The sequence below is a fragment of the Ambystoma mexicanum genome, chromosome 7p, assembly GCF_040938575.1.
Source record: "Ambystoma mexicanum isolate Mex_15411 chromosome 7p, UKY_AmexF1_1, whole genome shotgun sequence".
NCBI lineage: Eukaryota > Metazoa > Chordata > Amphibia > Caudata > Ambystomatidae > Ambystoma > Ambystoma mexicanum.
The window spans coordinates 21,463,481-21,490,541 of NC_090939.1; the positions used below are offsets into that span (position 1 = coordinate 21,463,481).

Genomic DNA, 27,061 nt, shown 5'->3' on the forward strand with positions numbered 1-27,061 from the left:
AATATTGTGGTTTAGTAGCGAGCACTCAACAAAGGCTCATGAGTACTTTATAACTCTGTAACCATTACAATGTAACCATATATTAATATTTCTGTCTGCCTGCTGGAGTATAGAGAGGAAAAAACAACCACACTAACTCTGGACGGGTTGAACATGTAAAAACACAAGTATTTATATAACAAAGTTATTTGAGATCACACTGTTAGCAGCACAGTGTGTTGTATAACACAGAGAAAATATCATAAAACAATGATTCAATACAACAGTGTACAATTTTTGAGCTGAAAAGCTGCTCAGAAAAACACAAAAAGCATAATTTGCAGAGTTATATCACAATTACACCATTGTAAATAACTTTTAAAGTTTGAACATCAGTAAGCACTCCTAGGTCTTGTCTGGTGCCAACGCGTTTCGGATTAAACTAATCCATCTTCAGGGCTGGATGTGCTCATCTTTTATACTGTATTCAAGTACAGACTTTCTTGGTGAGTCCTAAGAGTAATCAAATTGCACTAATCAGTGATTGTATTAGGAGGGTAGTTCGAAGAAGGAAAAGCTAGTAAAGTCACTAACCTAAATTTTCCAAAGCGTAGGACTCATGAATGTGGACTGGTCAAGCGGCCAGACCGCAGAGGAATGGTGGCAGGATTAAGTCTCCCTTGCAGGCATCTGCAAGAAAGGAGGGAAACACGCAGTTAGAGCAGGTGAGGAGTCCATTTGGGACATTCGTTAAAAGCCCCCCACAGTAGTGAGTAAGCCTGGATTAATGTTATAATAGGGTGTACACTTTCTCTTGAACAATCAGGACATTGTTTCGCCATTGGATGACCGTATGCTAGTGTGTGGTGCATAAAAACACGCGCAGTTTGAAACTATGACACCGTATGTAAATCGGATGGCAGTGTGAAGTACCATTCCGAGCCCGGTGTGTATAGCGGGATCTCCTAGTTCAAACATTTTCTACCTGTCATCCGCGAAGCGAAGGACGTGTCGAGTCGGCCGTCACCAAGACGGGTCGCACTCGACTGAACAATGATAACGCTGGTCGTCAGGGACGCCACACCGCGCATGCGCAATCGCGCTGCGGGCACTATATTGAAGTGGGCATAAAGTAGTGCGATCCGCAGTGTTAGAAAAGACACAGCGGAAATGCAACTAGTGCTGATATAGACCGCTGCAGTAGGGAAGCAGTAAAGGTCATGAGGAAAGTCAGATGTATTTGTGTCGTCACCTCAGTGGTCGCTATTAGCACATAAGATGGCAATGTGCACAACAGCGGGAGGTACAGAAATATATCAAGAATATATACAATCATGTTCAATTGAGATAGAATAGGTATATCAATCAGAATATCATAGTTGGAAGGGCAGGAGGGGGGGGGGCACCACAGCTCCAAATGAAACTGTGGGGTGCCCCCCTCCTGCATGGTGGGTGGTGCCTAGTTGGATGAACCAGAACCTAGTCTCGTTCAAACGGGGCACTAAAATTACAAAAAGAGTCTAGGAGAGATTAATGGTGTCTGTGCAGGAGCACTAGTGAGTTTTCTGGTCTGCAACGTCCAGGGTGTGTTTTTCTGTTCCTTGTATCTTGGATCCCGAGTGGCCTACGATCTGCCCAGCTGCACCTGAAGTTTTTTTTTAACTTCTCTAGACTAACTAGCTACATATTTGCGCCACTAGCACAAATTTCTATTGAATATATATTGCGAATCTCTAGTAGTGCCTCCCAACTTCCTCATTATTCCCCCTGAATAGTATCCACTTTGATCTTTCTTTTGGACGGTATTCCGATCCGTAGAGCCATTTGTAGACGTTCCTACGGGTGGCTTTTCTCACCATCTGTGTTCAGCTTCACTCTCAATAATGACCTACGGCCGATCTGCTGGCCTTTTGGCAGTTTGTTTTATATGCACTTGCTATCTTGGGAACCTCAGGCAGTTTCGCCAAGTATTGATTTTGTATATTTATACCGTGCTCCGGACAGACTTGTATAAAGGCGCAGAAGATAACAGACCACTGAGTAAAATAGGATTGGCCAACCTATCTTCTTAGACCCCCCATAAACTGACCAAATCCTATTTAAACAGAAAGGTTTTAAGCGCCTGCCGGAACTGAAGCAATGTCTTACACTCCTAATCTCCAACGGTAACTCATTCAAGTCTAGGCCCGAAAATCGCAAGCCTCCATTCATCTCTGGAAACACACACTTTGTGCAAAACGCTCAACAACTGGTCCCCTGAACGCAACAGCCTTGACTGGTTGTAACGACACATTTTACAGTGTAGGTACTTGGGGGCCAGACCATTTAGACACTTGAAAAGCAGACAAGCAACTTTAAATTTGATCCGATCTTCCAACGCCAGCCAGTGGGGAGATGCGATCCCTCTCCCAAGCCGGCCTACCAGTCTGACCGCAGCATTTTGGGCCTATACAATTGTTTGGCCGGGATGCCCAACAACAGACTGTTACAATAGTCTAAATGGTTGTCATGGCCCCCACTACAGCTGCACGATCCTCCACAGGTATGAATGGTAACACACTCTGGAGCATCTGCAGTGAATAGTAAACTGCCTGGACCTTAGCCCCCAGCTGTGCTTCACTTCCCAAATTCTCCTACCCCACGCAGTTCTTAATTTTTTTTTTTAGCATATTGTAACTCCTCGCCGAGAATACTTGGGGGGAGGGATTCCTTAGCGATCAGAACCCGCTGCCTGGGTCCAAACAAAATAATCTGGTTTTTTCGCTGCATTGAACTGTAGCTGCTTATTGGCTATCCATTTATTAATGTATTCTAGACATTGGTTAACGTTGGTAAAAGCGTCCTCCATATCCATCTTAATATAAATGTGAGTGTCATCGGTGTATGAATGGTAACTTAGCCCGTGACTCGTCGCAATATTTAAGACCAGTCACACATACAAGTTGAATAGTAGGGGGTACAAAGAAAATCCCTGTGAAACTATGCATCTCAATGCAATAGGCTCGGAAATGTAGCCCCTGAAAATTTGCCAGGAAAGACCCAAACCATTTGGAGGCCTGTTCAGTAACCTTTCCAACCCTTCTTAGACGGTCTAACATGATCGACAGTATCTAAGGCCGTGGATGGGTCCAACATCAGAAAGAGTGTTAGCCCACCCCATCCACGACCTCCAGCAAGTCGTCATGCACTGCCAGCAGATTTGTCTCGGTTCCATACTTTGGATGGATTCCTGATTGGAACCTGTCCAACAACACCTTCTCCACAAAGGTTTGGAGTTGGGAAGTAACCATTTTGTGCAAAACTTTGGCAGGTCACGATATACCAGCAACAGGCCGGTAGTTTATTATTTTTTTTTTTAAACAGCCGGATTCAAATAGGATATTTTTTAGAAGTGGTGTCACTGTGGCATTTTTTAGTACGTCAGGGACCAGCCTCTGTGCCAGAGATTTATTTACAAAAGTGGTCAAAAAGGGAGCAATGTTTCGGGCTAACCGCCTAGCAGTACAAGCGGGCAAAGCAAACGCAAGGTTATTAGTTGGCTTGAGGTTCGACAGGAGGGAATGTATTAGATCCTTTGTCACTGATTGGAACTCAAAACGCCAGCGAATCATGAATGTAAAAACATGTAGCCAATCAAATCCAGTGGCCTACCGATACTAAAACGTTTGGTTGAGGATCTGATGGCCCATCCTCCCCCCGAAGTTGCCACAATGCTCTTCTGTATTGCTCTATCTTTTCTTTAAAAAATAAGTGAAAAACATTGGCTTATGCCTGTGATGAGTCAAGAGACGCTGCAATGCAGTTTAGCTTGCAGAATTTGGAAACCATAGAGAAAACTTCTCTTGGCTGTTTACTAGCCCTGCCCATCTCTTCATGTCCCTTTTGGCCTCAAAGATGGCTAGCTTGTAATTCTTCAACGCCATCTTGGCCTTTACGGCGTCGTCCTATCGCCTACCTTTTCTCTACAACTTATCTGTTTGCTGCACCTGCTTCCGGAGTGGGACCAAATTCTGAGTGAACTAGGGTTTAGAGACCCCGATCCTCTTGTGTCTTAATGGAGCATATTTAGAACACATGGCATCCAGTTTTGAAGGTCCCATGCTAAAATATTGCTCACTCGGCAACGTGTTGTCGATACTGGCCATCCTCTCCCGCACTTCATCACCTGGTATCATAGCTAGGCCTTTGGCTTCACGGGTAAGGACAGGTGGTCCATCATTCACCCTTCCCTTTTCTGTGAATGACTAAGTCAAACAGTTGGGCAACGTGATCGGACCAATAGATGGGGAGAGTCTCCTTGAATACTACGCAACTCCCTCTGGCCAACGCCAAGTCCCAAGCAATGCCCTTTGACATGCGACAAGGCAGTAGTCAGAAGTGATAGCCCATGGTTCCTCATCAACTCGAATAACTCTTTGGAGTCAGATTGTATGACACTATCCAGCCAGATATTCCAATCTCCCACACAAAGGAGTGCTATGGTTAGAAAGTTATCTAACTTCTCCAAAAATCTCCCAGCAGGGCCTGGGGTTCTGTATCCAAAGATGACTTTCATAGATTGAGTGGGAAATCACTGGGAATCACTGTTTGGTGGAGTTAACTGCCAGCAGTCGATCTGCTGATTGTTTCTTTTGGCAGGGTGTTCTACATGCCCCATCCTTCTTTGGAATTTTGGGCAGTTGTGCCAGGCATTACTGAGTTAGATGGGCGTGAGTGATTTGAGTTTCTATTTCCCTCATGAAGACTTGCATAATTAATTAATTACGTTGAAACCTGTTGGTGCGTTGGAAGTAGCCAGAAGATGTGAGCAAGAATTCCTCCACTCTCTTTTATTGGCTACATGTTTTTACATTCATGATTTAATTGTATGTTTTGTGAATTGTGTGTGGAGTGTTTAACGCAGTTTTCTGTTTGTATTAGAGTGTGTGTAGATGTGGTATATTAAGGTATGATGTGTGAGATGTACAATGGTTTGTTATAGATTTTCATTATTTCATTGTCTTGTATGTACTACTAATTTGTGTTCATCATTATTGAAAATACATTTTCTATTTTTGTATTAAGTATTCAATTTAGATTTAATTGATTGTTACAAATAGATTTTTCAGTTGATTCTGGTCCATGTTCCCAGAATCTGGAAGACGGGCACACCTGCTCTTCCGTTTACCTGCTTTGTGTTCTCTTGACATGTACACTCTGTCCAGCGAGCTTCGATTTTTTTTTTAAAAATGTTTTTTTTATGGCTTTCTATTCCCCCCGTCTTATCTGTCTGAATGCCCTTCTACCTTTGTTTTCTTGCAGCACATTCACAGTCAGCAGTCAGTGTTCTTCCTGTGGGAGCTCTTATGGACAGAAGAACTCCCACCTTCGCTCCCGTGCCATTTTACTGTTGGCTTCTGTCCTGTGTTTGCAGATGAGCGAAGCGTCTCTGTAGAGCCGTACAATTATGACTTCCAAGTGGAGCATTTCTTTGTAAGTATTATTCTAGTATGAATCCATGTCCTCCCTCTGACATTCTTGCTTATGAGGGCATTGGAGCGCTTTTCTACACCCTGGAAATTCCACTCTGGTACAGGTGAGAGACCAAGATGCTGACCAAAAGGGCTGTGCACATACATCATTCTGATTGTCTCTGCATGCTAATTTAAAGGAACTACTTTTAAAGGAACTACTTTTAAGATAGGTCGATCTGTCGCTTGTCATGTTCTCTCTCCCCAGCACCCCTAACCCATATCCTCTCCAAGCAACTTTGCCTCTATTTCTCCAGCATTAGATCTTTCACGGATGCACATGCTTTGAATATTCCCGCCGACAGGCTGGGAATCCTCTAACATTTTATTATAGCTTATAATAGAGCTTTTAAGCTCACTTTAGTAGCCCACCCATGTCCTTTTGGGTGTATTCTGCCTCAGCCAATGGGGACGTTGAGTGAGAAGCCCCACCCAGGAGGCCAGCTTCATATTCTAACCACACTTCGTGCTGAGGAGTCCTCGAGGCTTTCTCTCCTGGAGAAAAAAGGCCAGAGACCAACATGTTTTCAAAACTTGGAAATACTTCTTCACAACTTTATAAACACATCTTTACAGATAAGTGCTTTTTACTTTCATAATATGGAAGCAAAATAGAAAGCTCCTTTCAAGGAATGCTAGTCATATGGAATTAAGAATGTGAATGAGGCAGACAAGCATTTTGACTGCATATATGGTCTCTACCTTAATCATATCCAGGAGGATTGTGAAATGTGCGCCACCTTTAGCACTAAAACCCTCAAGGACAGAAAAGGGAGACTAGCCCTTTAGTTGAATGAGGGCAGATACCCCCCTTCAGAGGCAGAATCCTATAAAAGTGTGGTGGGGGACAGATCAGACGGGCTAAAAACCTATAAATGGGCCAGGTCAGAGGACAGAATGTCTTCTTCCTCTCCTGCTACCTTCAAGAGGAAAAAAGAAGGAAAAACTGAAAAGTCCAACCGAGGACGAAATCTACAACAGCATGCGCTGTAAGTGCTCCATCAATGAGCGCAACAATTCCCGCAGTCCGAAAGCCACCGTCAACGGCGCTACGTTCGTGCACGGCACAATCATCACCATCGTCGTCCGCCTCGTCGACGACTACCAAGCAAGCGTCGTGGACCTTGCAGACTGGTAAACAGAATCTTCACTGACAACAATATCATCCACACACCAGTTGACGACAACCGTGCCTACAAAGACCCAGTCGGCTATTCCCCCGTCGACGAAGACAGTCCCGTCCACGGAAGGCCAAACAATGTTGACGGTAGCATTGACGGTACATAAAAATTCACCAACCCCTTTCCTGTCTGCGCCGTCAATCGTGGGTGGGGGGGGGGACTGAGAAAGGAAATCGCAGCATCCTCATCTACAGGTACGCAGAAAATATCAAAAATCTGGCAAACGTGAAAAACGAAAGCACAATTACAAGTAAGGAGACACATCTATACCAGATAGAAAGGAGCAATAAGCAATAGAGGTCTCTGCACCTGTACAACAAGGCACAATAGTTCTTAGACTGCCGGTCAGAATCCTGCACTCGCCTAATATCGTGGAAGACCAGGCCATAGTAGCAGAAAGTGGGGAACCATCTTCACCTCGGGCACCTGAGGGAGACACTGATCACCCTATAGCGTCCAAAGGTCCAGCCCTGTCTCCTGTCTCCTGTCTCATCAATTCTTCCAGACCAGAAACTGGACCCCCATATTGATTCAGAATTTGAACAGGGGTACTCAACCCAGTCATCTGAGTGAGACCAACATTCACCACGGGAAGCACCTGTGGAACCAAGGTTACAGTAGTTACCGGAGCAGATGTTGGCAGCCCTGGCTGCCCCTTTACAGCCAACAGAACCTTTGCTCAATCCACAGTCTGTTATCGTTGCAGGTATTATATACTCTTCAGTCCCTACTTCATCAGCTGGATGCTAGGCTACCCGTGAACCAGCCCCACCCACAAGCACCCGATGAGGCGTCAGGGTCTTCGGGGGGAACCCTGCAGGTCTGACAAAACGGCTATGAGAAACCAGGTGAACTGCGCGCTGGGGAAGTGCCTGTTTGCTGGCTACTCTGCTGAAGACGCTGGATGGACTGCTGTTGATTTCCAGGATTATATTAGTGGCTTCGCCCCGCAACCCACGTGACTTCCTATGAAGTTGGTGTGCGCGTGCACTGCGAAGTGCACCGAAGTGCCTGCTGGCTAGTCTGCTGGACCCGCTTTATGGAATGCTGTTGATTAGAAGGATTATTTCATTGTGGTACGATATGCCACCACAATGCTATTAAGAGACTAAGCTAAAACGTTTATATAGTGCCATAATACTCTATTCTCCTTATTTTTAGGCTCCGCTCCTCAACCCATGTGACTTCCTATAAAGTTGGCGTGCGCACGCACTTGCGGGCGCACACTGCGGAAGTGCACCGACGTGCCTGTTACGTCGGAGCGGGGAGCAGGATTTCAAATTATCTGTAACTGTGATAAAGCTCGATTGTCCGTGTGAGAGAACAAAGGTGAGGTCACTCTGTTTAGGTAGCCGGGCTGCTATAAAGGTGTTCACCTTCTTAGTGAAGTTTACTACACATTCCACATAAATTAAATTACTGCGCAAATATTGCTGCTTATTCACAGCACGGTTGATCTTGTTTTGTGGAAAACCTACCATATTAAGGGTGAACTGGTCATCTAAAAGTGTTGTCCGTGTTTTAGATAAGAGGATGAGGAAAGAAATTGTGGCGTCTAAAAAGGACGGTGTACCTGATGTTTGCAGCTCTAAACACGCGTAGAGCAAGTTTGCAGAGAGCTGCTGCCACACCGTTACCGATCCCTTGTGATAATGAGGAAGAATTACTTGAATGCAACTAGATATGCTCAAATGTTCTCAAAATGACAATAAGAATTCTGCACAGAATGTAACTGCGGATTCCTCTCGATCGTTATTTGTGGAGGACCGTCCAAAAGAGGGAGGGGGTATTGAACTAAATCCCAAACTTCACAAAGGCCCGAGGTAATTCACACAAAGGGCGAAAGTTAAACAGCTCATTTATAGATACGCCTGCAATTTTCCTAAATGGCGAGATTACGCTGCTGGGGCTATCTACGCGTAATGAGGAAATTGAAGATATCCATAATGAGAACTCCAATATGGTGGAGCTTTCCACATAATTGGGGCTATATAATGGGGTGATCATAAAAGAGCTCTGCAAACAAACAAGTGCTGAATGAGGTTCTAAAAGTGGTTGGGCTGTTGCCTGATAAATTGAGTGAACTATTGTTTGGTTTACTGATAAAAAAGCCAATGGATTCACAAATTCATTGTGACCCGCAGTTAAGAGAAGGAATAAATGGGGGATAGAAAAAGGTATTTCTGTTGATGCTGAAGACGTCATTGTGATAACGGAATCCGAGACAAAGCTGTGCTCTAAAGGTGGTCAAGTTAAGTGAGGAAGAACTGTGGAGCAAGCTAATGAAGAAATAAGAGACCCCGAAATCCTGATATTAGATCAAGATGTTGATTATCAAAAAAATAAACTTAAACAAAGAAAGGCTCTAGACCAAAAGAATCTGAATAAATCGAGAAAGTTCCTGACTGGACTGCCAGGAGGAGGTGATGCACAAACTCCCTTCTGAGGGTGTAGCAATGACAGTTGTAGTTCTAGGGCTAAGAAAACTATTAGATCAGGCCACTCAAAGTGAATATCAGGATGGAGAAAACCTCCTCTCGGGTGTCTTGAAAAACATAAAAGACTCTGGTAGGTTGGAAATGCAATTGAAGTCTATTGAATACGGTATTAATGACATTTTGGACATTTGTAAGAACCCAGCTGCCCTCTCCAGAACAGTCACACCAATCTCTGCTCCTTGTAAGAATTGGCCATCAGATATGATGCTAGGAAATGGAGCCCAGCATAAGGAGTCAAATAGTCTTCCGTTAGTGACACCAATAGAGGGATCAGGACCTTCTCAAGGAAGGCATCTAGAGCACTCGGTCAATGCAGGGCTGGGTCATAACGCGAAGTTGCTGGATTGAAAAATTGGTGCAACTACTGAGATAACTAATGCCACAAGTGTACAGGTGGGAATAGAATCAAACACTGAGGATGGTAGTCATGAAAAAAGTATGGATGTATTCATCCCGAGAGAAATAAAGAACAATACCCAGAAGAACTTAAATCTGGATGAAGAAACAGTAAAACGGATAGTGGCAAGTCTACTTGAGGAGAAAAGTTCTATGAATAAAGAGATCAAGGAACAGGTAATTGACAAAAAGCATGCCGTGATGAGGCAGGAGGGAGAATATAATATGGATTATGACAGCAGTAGTGAGCTGAATGTAGATCACAACCTTGGAAAGCCTGTATTCCCGGAGTCTCCCCCCAGCCTTGTATTATTTATTTGAGGAAGGTGTACCACAATCATTAAATAGATCCTATATATACTGTTTTTATTTGCTGAGATTCCGGAATGGAAACTGATCTCCTCAGCGGATATTGTATTGGTGGATTTTATACACCAAAAGAGGTTTGATTATGTTCGTCTCGTGATACCCTCTCCTCTGGTTAGGACTCTGTTGTTGAAAGAGGTGGTGTCATTACAGAAAAGGAGATTTGATATTACAAGTTTTAGTCTGCTGCCAAGTTGAGAGGAGAAGAGACAATGTTGCAGGTGCGGGGGTATAAATCGAGATGAATCTGTTAATACAGAGCCTCCGACTGGTGAAGAGTTTAAGGCAACTGATGTGCAAGATTGGCGATGTTTAGCCATGTCCTTACGTGATTAAATATCACAATTAAAAATGCTGTGTAAACCCCTTTAGCTCTACAGGGACGTTGAGCTTACTTAATTGGAATTCCTGTGGTTGTTCAAATCTCTTAAAGAATGTGAAGTTGATGTAAGAACTTTCCTGTTTCGATTTTATCCTGTTACAGGAGACTTGGGCTAGCGGGAATGTATTGTGGGATGGATTTGATGTAATATGTTTGTATGCGACTGGGGGCCAGAGAGGTACACCCAAAGGTGGTCTATTTTTAGGTTATCTTCAAGTCAAACACATTAGGAAAGGGGGAGAATGGAAAATATCGAACACCATGCCGATAGTCACGTTGGTAGGAGAAGATCTTGAAGGTATTCACCCGATGATTATAAATGTGTACTGGAATCCCGCCGAACACTCAGAAAAACAGAGGTTGATCTAGCTATTTTGGGGGACATAATGGACCAGTGGCTATATGAGAACCAAGGGGGTCAAATTGTTGTAGCCAGTGATTTAAATGCAGTGTAATGTGGATCCATTGGAAGGGGTAGAATTTAGATCTCACTCAGGGGATTATGGACACAAAGATGGTAATAGAAAATTGCAGGGATCACTGTGGTTAACATTTGCGGAAACATGGGGGTCTGGAATTGGTGGTTAATAACTTGCCAACTTGGAAATCTAGGGGCACTTCATCAATAATTGATTACATCTTTATATCATGTTATTTGAGCAAATGCATGAAAAAATGTCAACTGAGTGATTCCTCCACTAGCGATCACTCAATGCTTATAACATATTTTGATTGTTTATGGCCAAGGGAAATTCCAACCTACTTTGATGAGGGTGTCATTGTTAATACAAGAGGTAATAGAATCAAATGGAGGCAGCAGAAAATAAAAAAATCATGAGCACCATGATATATTATTGATTCATCTGTGTTGGAAAAAGAGTAAAAAGATACTCGGTTACCAATTTTTCCATGTATTTGAAGACAAATGTGGAAATGATGACAGGAAAAACATAAATCTCAATAACTATCAGTTTCATAGCCACATGTCGGATATCATGGCGCATGATCGCAAGGTGGCAATGCGGAAAAAAGTAAGAGATCAGAAAAGAGGGTGGCAAAGACTGTGAAATTAGAGTTAAGGTCAAACAAGTAGGGCAACAATATAAGAACTGGGTGATCTTCCATAAAGGAAAGTTGTACCAGCAGGATGGAGAAGATATGCTGAACTCTCTAAGGGGACATAACTCGTTGAATTTCTGGGATCTCATAAACAGTCTGGAGACCACACAAACGGTCGTCAGTCCAATTGAGGAGTTAGTATGGATAGACCATTTTGAAAATCTATACATGGGTAAGGAGAGGTGGGATGGTAAACGAAGTACTGTGAAATCTGATTGGACGCAAGAAAACACAGTAGAGAATGTCTCCAGATTGATTGCGAGATCCAAGAATACGAGGACACCAGGCACGAATAATCTTTCGAATAAAATTCAACGTACCATTTTGGGCAAGAGTTCTACATATGCTTTATGCTGATGTAATTAAAACCAAGTCTATTCCATATTCATGGAAATTATCATTTGTCATACCTATATTTAATAAAAGTAGCCGCCTAAGTCCTACCAGCTATAGGCCTATAGCTATAGCAGATGCAGATTCAAAGATCTTTGCCTCACTTGTTTTGTCACATATCCATGAATGGATGAACGATAATCATATTTTGGATATGAAACAGATAGGAATCAAGAAGGGTATGGGAACTGGATGCGGTGGTTTGGTTCTCAGAAGTCTACAGAAGAAAGCTATGCTGAAAGATGCTGTTGCCGTTTGTATTGCTTAATGGACCTCACCATGGCCTTTGACATGGTGGATCGTCCTACATTATGGCAAAGGTTAATGGATTTGGGTATGCCTCAAGGTTTATTAGATATAATTATTGCTCTTTAATAAAGTACGAAAATGAGTGCGTCTGAGCTCTGAGGGCCTAATGTCAAAAGATCTTGTCATTTCTAATGGATTAAGGCAGACTTGTATGTTAGCCCCTACACTTCTTAATTTGTATGCCTCAGGTGTAGGAAGTACTTTGGAAGAGAAGCGATTGCTCACCCCGAAGATCGGTGGCACTAGTGTGTGTTAGATTTCCTATGTCGATTATGTCCTCCTCCTCAACAGTACTAAAATAGGACTACAGCGCCTGATAAATGCATTTGGGAAATTTGTTGGAGAATTGAAATAGAAAATCAACACGACTAAGGCGGCAGTTTGCTTGGGAAGAAGTAAGAGCCAAGCAAAATTCTCATGGTTGTGTGAAGGTAAACTAAAAACTCAACATGTCCTACAGTATTTAGGCTACTCCTGTACAGGAACCGGGTGTATAACCATGGCTAAAAATTGTTTGAAAGTAAAAGCAGAGATAGCCCTAAGACAAATGTGACTTGTCGAAAGGAAGTATGGAAACCGTTCCATGACGCCTTGAAGAGAGTTTTACAGGTTAAAGGTATTGCCAAGATTGCTATATAGTCTTGCATTTTCTGCTATGTGACTTCATGGATTACTTAAGAGTGGTGGAACAGATTGTGTGGAGAGGGGTGTTCTTTTTACCAAAAATTGTACCTATGGAAGTAATCGGATATGAATTTGGGATACAGTCGCTAAAGTCATGTGTGTTATGCAAATGAGCTGCCTTATGGAGGAAGTGTTTAACTGCTAAAGAAAAGCTGTATGCAATTGTAGGAGCAGATATTTCTGATGCTTTCATTGGGAATTAAAAACAGAGGTAGAAGGTCTATTATTAAGTCTTGCGGTTCCTATTTCTACCCTGTTAGATAATCCGGATAAAGTAAAGAAAATGTTGAGAGGAAATTATCGGGCCGATAATAAGGCAACCATTCTACGATCTAGAATCTATGGTCAAATAGTATCCATTTGGAAATTCTATTATTCGGAAATAGAAGGATACTTGGGTAAGTATCCAAGTAGAGTAATTAGAAATGAGACAATGCGCATCAGGATGCACATCATTAAATATTAAACATCAGAAATACGAACAGAGGAAACATAAACTGGTGTCGCGTCTGTAAGGTAGTGGGTGAAGATGAAGCTCTCCAGCATGTTCTGCTCGTATGTCCTGCTCTCATTTTGCAGAGAATTGAATACTTCTCATTCTATCTCCTTGGTTAATCGAGAGACTGTATGGCATCAGATGCTTCATGGCAATGTAACCTCATTAAAAATCAGATTAATAGATTTCCTGAAAAATATTTGTGCTCTAACATTAGTACAAATACCATCATGGTCTACTATTTAAGGAACTTCAGTAAAATGACAGGGTACGAAAGAATCAATAGTTTAATTGAAATCAATGTGTTTCCAAGACATTGTTGTCTAATTTAAATTGTGTGTGTACATGTAATATTAGGTTTAATTCATTATTTGTGTTTTACTCAAATTCTCTTTTAATGTTCTTGACTATGTTTTGTAAAGGTTTGAATAAACCAAATCCAAATCCAAATAAAAAAGACAATACACCCACCAGGCGTGTAACCTCACTGCAAAGAGAACTGCCCGTGAAGCCTGAGGCACACAGGACTAAACAGGACCAACAGCCCCATTAGAACACGAAGGGCTTCTGTCAAGATGAGGGATGTTAGGGAGAATGTTCATGTCAGAACTAAGGGCCTTGTAGTCACGGGGTACACTTGAACTCGTAGTGCAGTAACAAGTTCTTCCCACCAATGCAATACTCAGGTGTACTTAAGAACAGACTGAGCGTTTAATTGGTTGAAAGATTATTTGACGATTCCTGGACACGCTGGACCCCAAATGGCTGCAAAGAAAACACTGGGTTAACAACAGTTTTGTGGACGGTACAAGTATCAAAAATGACAAATGGTAACCCACCTGACTATAACCAAGATGATCATGGGATAGCAGGTAAGGAATGGCCAGCAACGGAAATGGATAGCAAGTCTGCAGAAAACACAACATACGACAGGTAAGAGTAGGACTGGAATAGAATCGAATAAGAATACCAGGCACTAGTATCCTTTGCTTACCTATGTGTCCAAAAGCAAAATCTCTTATTGTAGCACCAGAACAGCAAGACGTAATCTTGATAAACAAATGGTTCCAATATTCCAAGATGAAACAACAACTCCACCTATACCGCCGAAACGAGGACGCCTAAAGTTTCCCAAGTGCTGCAGGCAATCTCTAGTTCAGCACAGTCGTGTTCCAAAGGTGCTGAAGGCAGTCTCTAGTCCAGCACAGTAAATCACCCTATTCCCGCCGGCACGAGTACGCCTAGGAGTTATTTCCAGCGCAGTTCCTTGTAGAGGAGTTCAAACAATGTCCATGAAGCAAGGCATTCCGTAAGCAGTCTGGGTCATAAATCCAAATCCAACAAGAAGTAGTGAAAACACGAGACAAAAGGCACAGCCAATAACGCAGTCCGGGTCGAAGCAGTTCAACAAGGCATAGAAAGGCAAGGCAAACGAAGTCCAAATAACAGGCATGGGTCAAAAACCAGGGATTCAATATCACATGAAACGCTACTGTTGTGGTCCGTAAAAAAACAATCAGAAGCGCCGGAGGAAGGAGGGGGGGGGCGTGACTATATCGGCGTTGCAGCAACACAAGAGTCACGTGAGCGGAAAACAGACGGGACACGTGACTGAAGCCACGTCGGGTGCCAGCATCGCCACGGCAACGCCCAATGCCTCCGAAATAGTCCTTTGTGTAAAAGCATGCCCGTATGGGAGATCGTTTGTTTACCACTACCAGGTGAGCGGGAACGTGCGGGCGGTTGCAACCTGACCGTATCCTCCCCCAAAGGCGCCCCCAGACATCGGGTGGCAAGAAAACGGGACAATAAGGCGGGAGCATGGATGTTGGACTCTGGTTCCCAGGTGCAGTCTTCATGACCACAGCCTTTTCAATCCACCAAGAACAAACACACTCTACGAGAGAGTTTGGTGTCGAGGATTGCGTTGACCTCATATTCCTCAACCCCTTGAACTAATAAAGGAGGACGGCTGACAGGCAGCCTGGTCTGCTTAGTACACGGCTTCACCAAGGAAATATGAAAAACTGGATGTACTTTCCATGTCTGAGGCAACTCCAATTTGAACACAAGAGGACGAAGTACCTCCTTAATAACATAGGGGCCTACAAAGCGAGGCAACAGGCTCTACAGGGTGAGCCCCCAACAATGAGTCATGACACCAGGACATGGCAGTACATCGTGAATCTGGTATGTAAATCCTGCCCTGAACATATGGCAAGGACTGAACCACATCCATATTATAGTGATCCAGTTCCGAAGGACCCCCTAGTACCCACTGTTGGATGGCGGTTTTCAATGAGGGTTGCAATGTACAACCACATATCGCCTGGTTGGGTAGAAGCAGGGTACCTTCCTGCAACCGGGGTTCGGGTTCTCCATGTAACCAAGATAAAACATCTGCTTTGGAGTGCAAAATTCCTGGACGGTAAGACAACACAAAGTTGTACATAGAGAAAAACTCATGCCAACGTGCATGACTTGCTGTGGTGCATTTCAATGATTAGAGAGCTAGAAGGTTCCTATGGTCGGTGTACACCTGAATTGGTGTTTCTGTTCCCAAAAGGTGATGCCTCCAGACCTTAAATGCTTCAGGAACAGCCAGAGGTTCACTCTCTGTAATAGTGTATAGTTTACCTCGTAAGGAGTGAGTTTGCGGGAGTGAACGTCAACCGGGTGAAAAACCCCGGTATCTGGACAAGGCTGGGACAGAACCGCCCCTGCTGCTACGTCCGAAGCATCCGTCTCCGCAACAAACGGTTGTTTGTCATTAGGGTGTTGTAGCACCGGAGCTGAGGTAAACGCTTCCTTAAGGATATCAAAAGATCTTTGTGCTTCTGGGTTCCATAGGAACGGACGCTTGTTACTCATTAGTGCTGTGAGAGGAGCTACAATGTTGAAGTGTCTGATAAAGCGACGATAAAAGTTTGCAAATCTCAGGAAGGACTGCAAGGCTTTTAGTGGGTACTGGCCAATCCAAGACTGCCTTGACTTTCAATTGGCTCATCTGTACACCATGGCTAGTGATGTCATACGCCTAAAACTCCACTTGGGAAGTATGTAATATACACTTCTCTAATTTTGCATATAACTTATCACGCAACCGTTGTAGGACGTCCGTAACATGTTGAACGTGAAGTTCATGAGAGAGGGAATAGATCAAAATATCATCTAAATAGAAGATCATGAAACGGTCGATCATGTCCTGGAAAATGTCATTGATAAAATGTTGGAACGTGGCAGGGGCATTACATAGCCCGAACAGCATGACCAAATATTCAAACAGGCCATACTTGGTTTTGAAAGCCATTTTCCATTCATCCCCCTCTCGTAGTCTCACAAGGTTATATGCACCCCTAAGGTCCAGTTTACCTAAAATCACTGAAGACCCCAATTGATCCAAAAGAACGGAAATCAGTGGTAAGGGATACTGATTCTGTATAGTTATGGCATTAAGGTCCCGATAATCTATACATGGTCTTAGGTCTCCCTCCTTTTTTAGGGACAAAAAATAAAGGAGAGGCCGCAGGGGAACGGGAGGGGCAAATGAAGCCAGCAACCAAGGCCTTATCCAAATAGTCCTTCAATACTGCATCATCTTGCATAGTAAGGGAGTAGATTTTTCCTGAAGGAATCTTCGCTCCCTCCTTAAGATCGATCGGACAATCATATGGGCGATGTGATGGAAGTTTTTCTGCTTCCCCATTATCAAAAACCTGTCATGATCTCTGCTTCCAAAAGGTCAGGGTTTTCCCAACTCCTTTGGAAGCAAATCCATAACCCAGGTTCCGAGTGCCAACCAGTCCCAATTGGGACCTTTTGGACCCAGTCCTGGCGCCAGTGGCACCAGGCTCATAAATATGCCCAGTCCCAGCGCTGGAAGCGCCGGGCTCATAATGCTTGGGTGGACTTACCTGCAGCAGACCATGCTGCTTACTTGCCTGCCAGTTGAGCCTCTGATCCTCTTCTGTTTGGAACTACTTTTCCTGTTGGGTGGGGCAGGAGCCACTCCCTAGATTCAGAACACTGGAACTCTTCTGGAAAGCAGGAACTCTTTTCTTACCTAGGCGTGGCTGTGGAAGGAGACACCTAAGCACTACAGGAGGCTATTTAAACCACACCCGATGGATGAATCTTGCTTTGCGTTATTCTGCATCCTCTGCAGCAGAACGCTCATCGTGTCTTCTGCATCTGATCCTGGGCCTAAGGAAAAAGGCTTACCATCCTGAATCCAGTCTTCAGCAACACCTATAAAGACAAGAAAGAACAGGTTAGCATTACGGTCTTCAGTGACAGCTCTTCACTTACCTGGTCCATCGGCTGTCACCAACGCCTCGCGCTGCATTCCGGCATCTGAAAGACAAAGGCTTACCTACTCTTCGTGCGCTCCGGAGGTCTTCACACTGCATTCCGGCATCTGAAAGACAAAAGCTTACCAACTCTTCGCACGCTCCGGAGGCCTTCGGCGCTGCATCCCGCATCTGAAAGACAAAACAAGGTGCGTTTAAAGACATTGGAGAACTTTAATACTCACGTGCCATTACTCCTTTCCACATCTAACCCAGTGGGTATTCCGGCACCCTGCAGCTGCTCCGAACTTGTACCTGCAAAATAAAAAGACAGTTAGAGCGCATCGTGAAGCAGGCAACAAGCGCTTACTTACGTGCTTCCAGGCGCTTCTATTCATCACACGGGCTCCATCTTCAACTCACTTCAGCCCGTCATCCGCCATCGCCGGAACCCTGCAAAACAAGAGACATCATTACTAAAGACTTTAAAGACATTAGAATTACTCGAAACTTACCGTTCGTGCAGTAAACGACGGACAGCAGTCCTCTGAAGTCAAGAGGCCTGCTCCCCTTATCCAGTGAAGAAACTGGTTACAGCACCCTGCCCCGAGGCAGATGGAGAGCACGGCGTTCACTTACCTAAGGTGAGAGCGTTAACCTTTGGGGTTCTACAGGAGAAGAGAAAGGGAAGAAGAGAGAGACATTCAATAACCCAGTTCCTAAATCCCATATTTTCTATCTGCAGACATCTTACCCTTCAAGTCAGACATACAGTGCACAGAGGTCCAGCCCAAAGAGCCAGCCGTGTGTTACACATCACCTTTGAAGATACGGTATATGCCCAGTCAAGACCGGCGCCTCTACGGGAATCAGGTGAGCGTTACAGAAATCAAAGACTACCACAAAACTCCCGTCCAGGCGCTATGGAAACCTCGGATACCGACCAGCTAGCCCAGTTACTTGGGGAACTAAGGGCAGAAGTGCATGCAGCCCGTCAGGAAACGAACGCTCTAAGAAGGGAACTGATTATTTCCAAGGAGCGAACAGATGATCTCGCTAGACAATTGCTACAGTCACAAGCCAGACAGACCCCGTTACCCGCATCTGGGGGAAATCTTCCTTCTACATCCTCTCTGAATCCAGTGCAGATCAACCTACCTGGGAATGTACCTCTGGCTCCGCCCGAACGATTTTCTGGTGACCCAAAGAGGTTTGCAGTATTTATCAATCAGTGCCGGTTGCATTTCTTATGCCGGCCAGCAGCCTTTCCAACTGATCAAGCTAAAGTAGCTTTCGTACCTTAGTGGCAATGCGGCAGACTGGTCGATCCCTCTAGTAAATCAAGATGATCCGGTCCTCCATGATTTTCAAGCTTTTCAGCTCAGTATGGAAAAACTGTTCGCAAGACATTCACAGGGGCAGGCCTTGGACAATGAGCTTCTTTCGTTGCGACAAGGTAATCAAGACCTTTTGGCTTATATTGCGTCTTTCAACAGACTGATAGTGGAAACTCAATGGCCTGAGGACAAAAGGATTACGCTGTTTTATAGAGGTCTACGTGGAGAGCTCAAAGATGTGTTAGCCCAAGTAGTGAATCCCCCACAAGATTGTTCGGACTATATAGACTTAGTCGTTCAAATAGATCACAGACTGCAGAACAGGAAGGCCGATCGTTCCAAGTTTGATGCTCGAGTATTTTCCAAACCGCCAACTCCTTCCAAAGGAGTAGACTCCGGGGAACCCATGCAAATAGGGGGTCTGAAAGGTCCTCTAACACAAAAGGAGCGGGAAAGGAGAAAACAGTTGCAATTATGCCTCTATTGCGGAAACTCAGGGCACTTTCTTCGAGACTGTCCGGTGAAACCTCCCAAGAAGGCAGTAGGAGCTGCAGTTACCAAAGTTACAAACTGAGCAGGGAAACGACCTCGCCCGACAAGAATAGAGGTCCTCTTGCCGAGCGTGAAAACCAGTTCCGTGACCTCGCATTTCGTGATACCTATGGTCCTCATTAGCCCTGATAATCCGGATCGATTACATGCAATTGAAGCTTACGTCGACAGCGGTGCCATCGGCAATTATGTGGATCATGAAATGGTTTTGAGGATGAATCTAACTCTTTGTCCCAAGGCTGTAAAGGACGTCATTACTACGGTGGATGGTACGGAAATAGCCTCCGGGCCAGTAACGCATACCACTCAAGAGGTGACGCTAGTAAGTCAAGATGGACACCATGGGAAGATCGTGTTCGATGTGATCAAGGCCCCTCAGTTTCAGATTATTCTAGGAATACCTTGGTTAGAGAAACACAATCCTCTGATCGATTGGCGAGCAAGAACGGTCCAGTTTCCAGAATGTGTCTCTACTTGTCACCCTCCACCTGGTGTTGCACTGGCAGCAATTTCTTCAGAGACTCCCCATTTACCTCCCGAATACCTAGAATACCAAGATGTTTTCCGGAAGGATCAGGCTAACTCTCTACCTCCTCATAGGTCTTATGACTGCCAGATAGACCTGATACCTGGATCTACTCCTCCTTGTAGTAGAATTTATGCCCTCACCGAGCCTGAGAACCTTCACCTTCGACAATACCTGGATCAATACCTGGCAAATGGGTTTATTCGTCCTTCCAAGTCCCCTGCTTCTTCAGCTTTGTTCTTCATTCCAAAAAAGGAAGGAGACCTTAGAACTTGTATAGATTATCGCTCCCTGAACCAGATCACCGTTAAGAATAGATATCCGTTACCTTTGATCCCTGAACTCCTGGACCAAGTCAGAAAAGCATGCATATATACAAAGCTGGATCTTAGAGGAGCTTTCCACTTGGTACGAGTAAAAGAGGGCGATGAATGGAAGACGGCCTTCCGCACCAAGTATGGGCTATTTGAATATCAGGTCATGCCCTTCGGACTTTGCAATGCCCCGGCCGCCTTTCAATATTTTATGAATGATGTCCTCAGAGAGCTCATAGATGTGTGTGTTGTTGTTTACATTGACGACATCCTCGTTTATTCTTCATCGGAATCTGAACATCGGAAACACGTGAAAATGGTCCTCGAAAGATTGCGTCAACACAAACTTTTCGCTAAGTTGGAAAAATGTGTTTTCAACGTGACTGAAGTTGAATTCTTGGGATTCATATTATCACCTGGCGGAGTGCGTATGGATTCAAAGAAGGTCGATGCAGTTCTCAAATGGCCATCACCATCCTCCGTAAAAGGTGTGCAAAGCATGTTAGGCTTCGCTAACTTTTACGGCAGGTTTATCCCCGAATTCTCTCGAATAGTCCAGCCCATCACTGCCTTGTTAAAGAAAAACAAACGTTTTGAATGGTCTACCGAGGCGGAACAAGCTTTCCAGGATTTGAAGACTAAATTTATCTCTGCACCAATCTTAAAACACCCTCGCCCCGAACTCCCCTACATCGTGGAAACTGATGCTTCAAGCCTTGCCATGGGGGCAGTTCTATCACAAAAGGACCCGGTAACCAATCAGTTGCATCCCGTGGCATTTTGGTCCCGCAAATTCTCGCCTCCTGAAATCAATTACACGATTACTGACAAGGAACTTCTGGCTATCAAGTCTGCCTTTAAGGCTTGGCGGCATTATCTGCTGGGGGCCCGACACACCGTTACTGTGATTACGGATCACCGAAACCTGCAATATTTGAAAACCGCAAAAGCCCAATCCTCTAGACAACTCCGTTGGGCATTATTCTTTGCCGAGTTTGACTTCATAATTACCTATCGACCTGGTACAAAGAACGGTAAAGCTGATGCCCTTTCTCGGATGGGAGTGGAAGAAAACTTGATCAACCCTAAACCTGTACCAATCATTCCCGAACAAAGAATTCTGGGTGTAATCGCCACAGAATCCATAGAGGAAGTTAAGGATAAAGCCAGGCAACTTGTAACTCAAGCAGACATACAGAATTGGCATCTGCAGGGAAAGGACTTTGCAGTAAAGGACAACTTATTGTATTTCCAAGAACGATTATACCTACCCAGCACAGATTTACAGAAAAAAGTAATCTCTTGTTATCACAATTCTTTAATGGAAGGACATCCCGGTATGGCCAAGACCTCAGAAAAGATCAAGCGCTATTTCTGGTGGCCGTCTTGGAAAAAAGATATCAGAGACTTTATAATGTCCTGTGGAGTATGTGCCCAAAACAAGAGTCAAAAGGAAAGACCAGCAGGCCTCTTACGCCCTATTGACATCCCACCTCGCCCTTGGCATACGCTTTCTATGGACTTCATCACCGATCTACCTCCATGCTCCGGATATAATACGATTCTAGTAATCGTGGACTTATTCTCCAAGATGGCGCATTTCATTCCGCTCAAAGGCTTGCCAACAGCAGCAACTCTGGCCCGAGAATTTCTCGAAAACATTGTCCGACTGCACGGTTTTCCTTCGGTTCTAATTTCGGATCGAGGTAGTAAATTTATTTCTCATTTTTGGCGAAGTTGCTGTCGGTCGGCTCAAATTGATGTGAGACTATCGACCAGTCACCACCCTCAGACCGACGGACAAACCGAGAGGACCAATCAAACTCTGGAACAGTATTTACGCTGCATGCTGCAACAAACTGAAAAAACTTGGAAAGACATCCTTTGGATAGCCGAATATGCCTACAATAACTCTGTCCATTCGGGAACTGGGAAAACCCTGTTTTTTCTTTTGTACGGCAGTCACCCTCGAACCTCGGAGTTGGATCCCCTCCAAGATCTTGAAACACCAGCAGTAGACTACCTGCATTCTACAATCACCCAAGCCTTTAAGGAAGCTGTTTCTCACCTTCAAAGGGCTAAAGAACAATACAAGAAAGGAGCAGATCAACATCGGAAGGAAGCCCCTCAATATCAAGTAGGGGATCAAGTCTGGTTATCCACCAAATATCTACCTCTAAAAGGGCCACGCACATTCAACCCAAGATACCTTGGTCCCTATTCCATCACTACCATAGTAAACCCAGTAGCGGTCAAGTTGGACTTGCCCCCCTGCACATGAAGATACATCCGGTCTTCCACGTCTCTCTATTAAAACCCGTGCAACCTCAAACCCGACTAACTAAATCTCCAAAACCTATCCTAGTTGATGGAGAACTCGAGTTTGAAGTCAAAAGCATTCTGGACTCCAAGATCTCCAAATCTAAACTATTTTACCTAATTGACTGGAAAGGCTACGGCCCCCAAGAGAGATCCTGGGAACCTGCTGAATATGTCCACGCTCCTCGCCTAATCAAAAGATTTCACCGAACATTTCCTGACAAGCCAAAACCCCCGGAGAAGCCCGGTTTGGGAGGGGCCTTGAGGGGGGGTACTGTCATGATCTCTGCTTCCAAAAGGTCAGGGTTTTCCCAACTCCCTTGGAAGCAGATCCATAACCCAGGTTCCGAGTGCCAACCAGTCCCAATTGGGACCTTTTGGACCCAGTCCTGGCGCCAGTGGCACCAGGCTCATAAATATGCCCAGTCCCAGCGCTGGGCTCATAATGCTTGGGTGGACTTACCTGCAGCAGACCATGCTGCTTACTTGCCTGCCAGTTGAGCCTCTGATCCTCTTCTGTTTGGAACTACTTTTCCTGTTGGGTGGGGCAGGAGCCACTCCCTAGATTCAGAACACGAACTCTTCTGGAAAGCAGGAACTCTTTTCTTACCTAGGCGTGGCTGTGGAAGGAGACCGCTAAGCACTACAGGAGGCTATTTAAACCACACCCGATGGATGAATCTTGCTTTGCGTTATTCTGCATCCTCTGCAGCAGAATCGTGTCTTCTGCATCTGATCCTGGGCCTAAGGAAAAAGGCTTACCATCCTGAATCCAGTCTTCAGCAACACCTATAAAGACAAGAAAGAACAGGTTAGCATTACGGTCTTCAGTGACCGCTCTTCACTTACCTGGTCCATCGGCTGTCACCAACGCCTCGCGCTGCATTCCGGCATCTGAAAGACAAAGGCTTACCTACTCTTCGCACGCTCCGGAGGCCTTCGGCGCTGCATCCCGCATCTGAAAGACAAAACAAGGTGCGTTTAAAGACATTGGGGAACTTTAATACTCGCGTGCCATTACTCCTTTCCACATCTAACCCAGTGGGTATTCCGGCACCCTGCAGCCGCTCCGAACTTGTACCTGCAAAATAAAAAGACAGTTAGAGCGCATCGTGAAGCAGGCAACAAGCGCTTACTTACGTGCTTCCAGGCGCTTCTATTCATCACACGGGCTCCATCTTCAACTCACTTCAGCCCGTCATCCGCCATCGCCGGAACCCTGCAAAACAAGAAACATCATTACTAAAGACTTTAAAGACATTAGAATTACTCGAAACTTACCGTTCGTGCAGTAAACGACGGACAGCAGTCCTCTGAAGTCAAGAGGCCTGCTCCCCTTATCCAGTGAAGAAACTGGTTACAGCACCCTGCCCTGAGGCAGATGGAGAGCACGGCGTTCACTTACCTAAGGTGAGAGCGTTAACCTTTGGGGTTCTACAGGAGAAGAGAAAGGGAAGAAGAGAGAGACATTCAATAACCCAGTTCCTTAATCCCATATTTTCTATCTGCAGACATCTTACCCTTCGAGTCAGACATACAGTGCACAGAGGTCCAGCCCAAAGAGCCAGCCGTGTGTTACACATCACCTTTGAAGATACGGTATACGCCCAGTCAAGACCGGCGCCTCTACGGGAATCAGGTGAGCGTTACAAAACCTCCTTAAACGCCATATATTGTGGAGGTATGGTGGTATTGAGGGCGCCACCGACCGCTGAAGCAGATTCCAATAGAGCTTGACATGGGTTATCCTGCACAACGCTTGAGGAACCACACTGATCCAGACAATGCGGTGAAACAAAAGAAACGGAACCGGTAACCCAGTTAACAATAGGGTTATGGACTCTAAGCCAAGGTAGGCCTAAAATGAGTCAAAACTGGGGTGCAGAAATGACATCAAACGAAATACATTTGCTATGGAAACTGTCAACAATCAAAGTCAGAGGAGGGCGTGGCCAGCAGCCGTACGATGAGGACGTGAGTTTTGCTGCTCCCGTGCCACCGGCCTTATCCTGTAACGATCCTGCATTAAAACTCTTCTGTGACAAGCCCCAAAGTAGCTCACTGAAGTGAGAACCTCTGCTGCACTGAATCGCACTGCAACGGCATGAAATCGGAGCGTGGATCAGTTTCCCGAGCGAGCGCAAAGTCCAGGGACCCGAAACAAAGGCCGTTTCCAACATGGCCACCGTGCATTTGCAGTAACAGGCGGAGGACGGAGAGCCCCTGAAATGAAATCAAACACCAGGCACAGTGTCTACGGGCACACGTGAGGAGCCGGCACTGCGTCTGACATCCGGATTCCGACGGAGGTGCTGTTCATTCAAGGCGGGTACCGGCCCGCTGTTAACCGCTGGGCGGGCGCTTGTGCCTGTGCGGACATCCTGTAGCTGCGAGCCCAGGGCATGCCCGGCGCCCATCACCTGCGGACCATTCCCCATCGCGAGAGAGTGAGGAAGCCCAGGCGGGCTCAGTGGTGGTGCAACGAGGGACGATCCACGGAGTGACAGCGGGCGCTTGGCGTAGAGCGCCCGCACAGAACCCCCGGCAAACCGAGGCACGGCCCCAACAACCCGACTCCCGGGTGTGCTGCAAGGCGGTAAGGAGCGGGAGATGGTGGGATCGAGAGAATTGGCAGACATTGAGATAAAGGTGCACACAAAGTACGCCACACCTAGCCTAGCGCCGCTGCAACCACCACCCGGCAAAAGTGGCCTATCCTATCAACCAGCACTCCCCCCATCAAGACCCGACACCAGCTTCCTGCACCAACATCTTACTAAGCAGAAAGATGGGTAAAGATAAGCCCAGGAAAACATCTACGCAGAGTAGAATTGATCAATATGCATGTACTTCAGTGCCTCGCTCACCAGAGAGGCTCCCAGCGGCCGATCTAGATCATGTGGAAGAAAATATCTCCCTCAGAGACATAATGAGTGCCATTGCCAGCTCCAGGACCTCAATGGAAAAAAAGATGGACAATATTGGCGCAGACGTGTCCTTGTTGCGCCACGACCTGCAAAAGCTGGCCTCCCGGACAGGAGAAGCGGAGACACGAATCTCGGAAGCCGAGGATGGCTTACGTGGAGTGAATCGGCAAGTGTCGAGCATATTAGCGTGCATTAAAACCCTGGAAGCAAGAGCTGATGACAGTGAGGGCAGATCCAGACGCAACAATATCCGTATAGTCGGCCTTTCTGAAAAAACAGAAGGGGAATGCATGGAACTGTTCCTCGAAGAATGGCTGGCAAACACCTATGACGCAGAGTCATTCTCCAGGTTCTTCTCTATCGAACGTGCCCACCGTATCCCAACTGGCAGGTTCACACCGGGATCACCACCACGCACAGTCATCGCCAGATTTCTGAATTATAGGGACAGGGACACTGTCCTCCAACTGGCGAGATCAAAGGGCATGGTCACATTTAACTGATCAAGGATAGCCTTCTTCCCTGACTTCACCAGGGAGGTGCAAAATGTGCGCCAATCATTCGACCCGCTCAAAAAAAGATTGCACTCGATGGGCGTTAAGTATGGGCTAATCTTCCCGGCCCAGCTCAAGATATTCCACAAGGGCACAACCGTACACTTCACTGACCATAGAGAAGCGTGGAACTGGGCTGAGCGCCATATAGAAGGGGACTGGAGCGCAGAGGGAAGACAGAGAAGGGAACGCAATAGCCCTCGCCCAGAGCGGCCACCGGAACAAGAACCGCAGCAGCAACCACAACCAGAAAACCCGCAGCAGGGAGATGTATGAAGTAAGAGCAGTTGTGAGCAAAATGCTAGTCACCAAGTAATGTAACGCTATGGAGCCTCCGCTCCCTACAACAGTCTAATCACAGAACACATCCAGGCCGGTGGCTAATCAATCAAACACCCGCCCCCCGAACCAAAACTTAAACTTTACAGCGCCTCCGTGTGGTGCTGGAACTTAACTGTTCACATGTTGTTGGGTCGACAGATGCTTCAGTTGAGGGCGGAGCGTAGGGAGGGGGGGAGTTGGAGACGACGTTTGTCTACACACTTTAGCATACAAAGGTACCGAGAGCAATGTGAACTTGGCCCATGCCGCCATTTCGCTGCAAAAGCACCAAAGGAAACACACCTGAGAGACTATACTTCACGCACCAGATGCCACCTGAAGCGACTCCAACCACTAGGCGCCTAACACTCATGACATGGAACGTCAATGGGCTAGGCTCAAGTATCAAGAGAAGGCTGGTGTTACGGCACTTGAATCGCCACTCCCCTGACATAGTCCTTCTGACCGAAACTCATCTGGCAGCAACCTCATGCAAATTATTCCAAAGATCTAATTACCGCACAGCAGTACATGCAGGCTTCTCCATGGGCGCGAGAGGAGTGCTGATACTCATACATAAAAGGCTCCCTCTAGAAATCACGCATACCA

General features: G+C 45.6%; 1 protein-coding gene across 1 annotated transcript in view; it reads left to right on the forward strand.

Moving 5' to 3' along the window:
* The window catches only part of TRAPPC10 (trafficking protein particle complex subunit 10), a 1,566,314-nt gene that overhangs the window by 1,348,101 nt on the left and 191,152 nt on the right, over positions 1-27,061 (forward strand). The window contains exon 20 of the mRNA XM_069635677.1: positions 5,281-5,451. Within this exon, the coding sequence (XP_069491778.1) occupies positions 5,281-5,451 (171 nt within the window). The remainder of the gene's footprint in view (positions 1-5,280; positions 5,452-27,061) is intronic.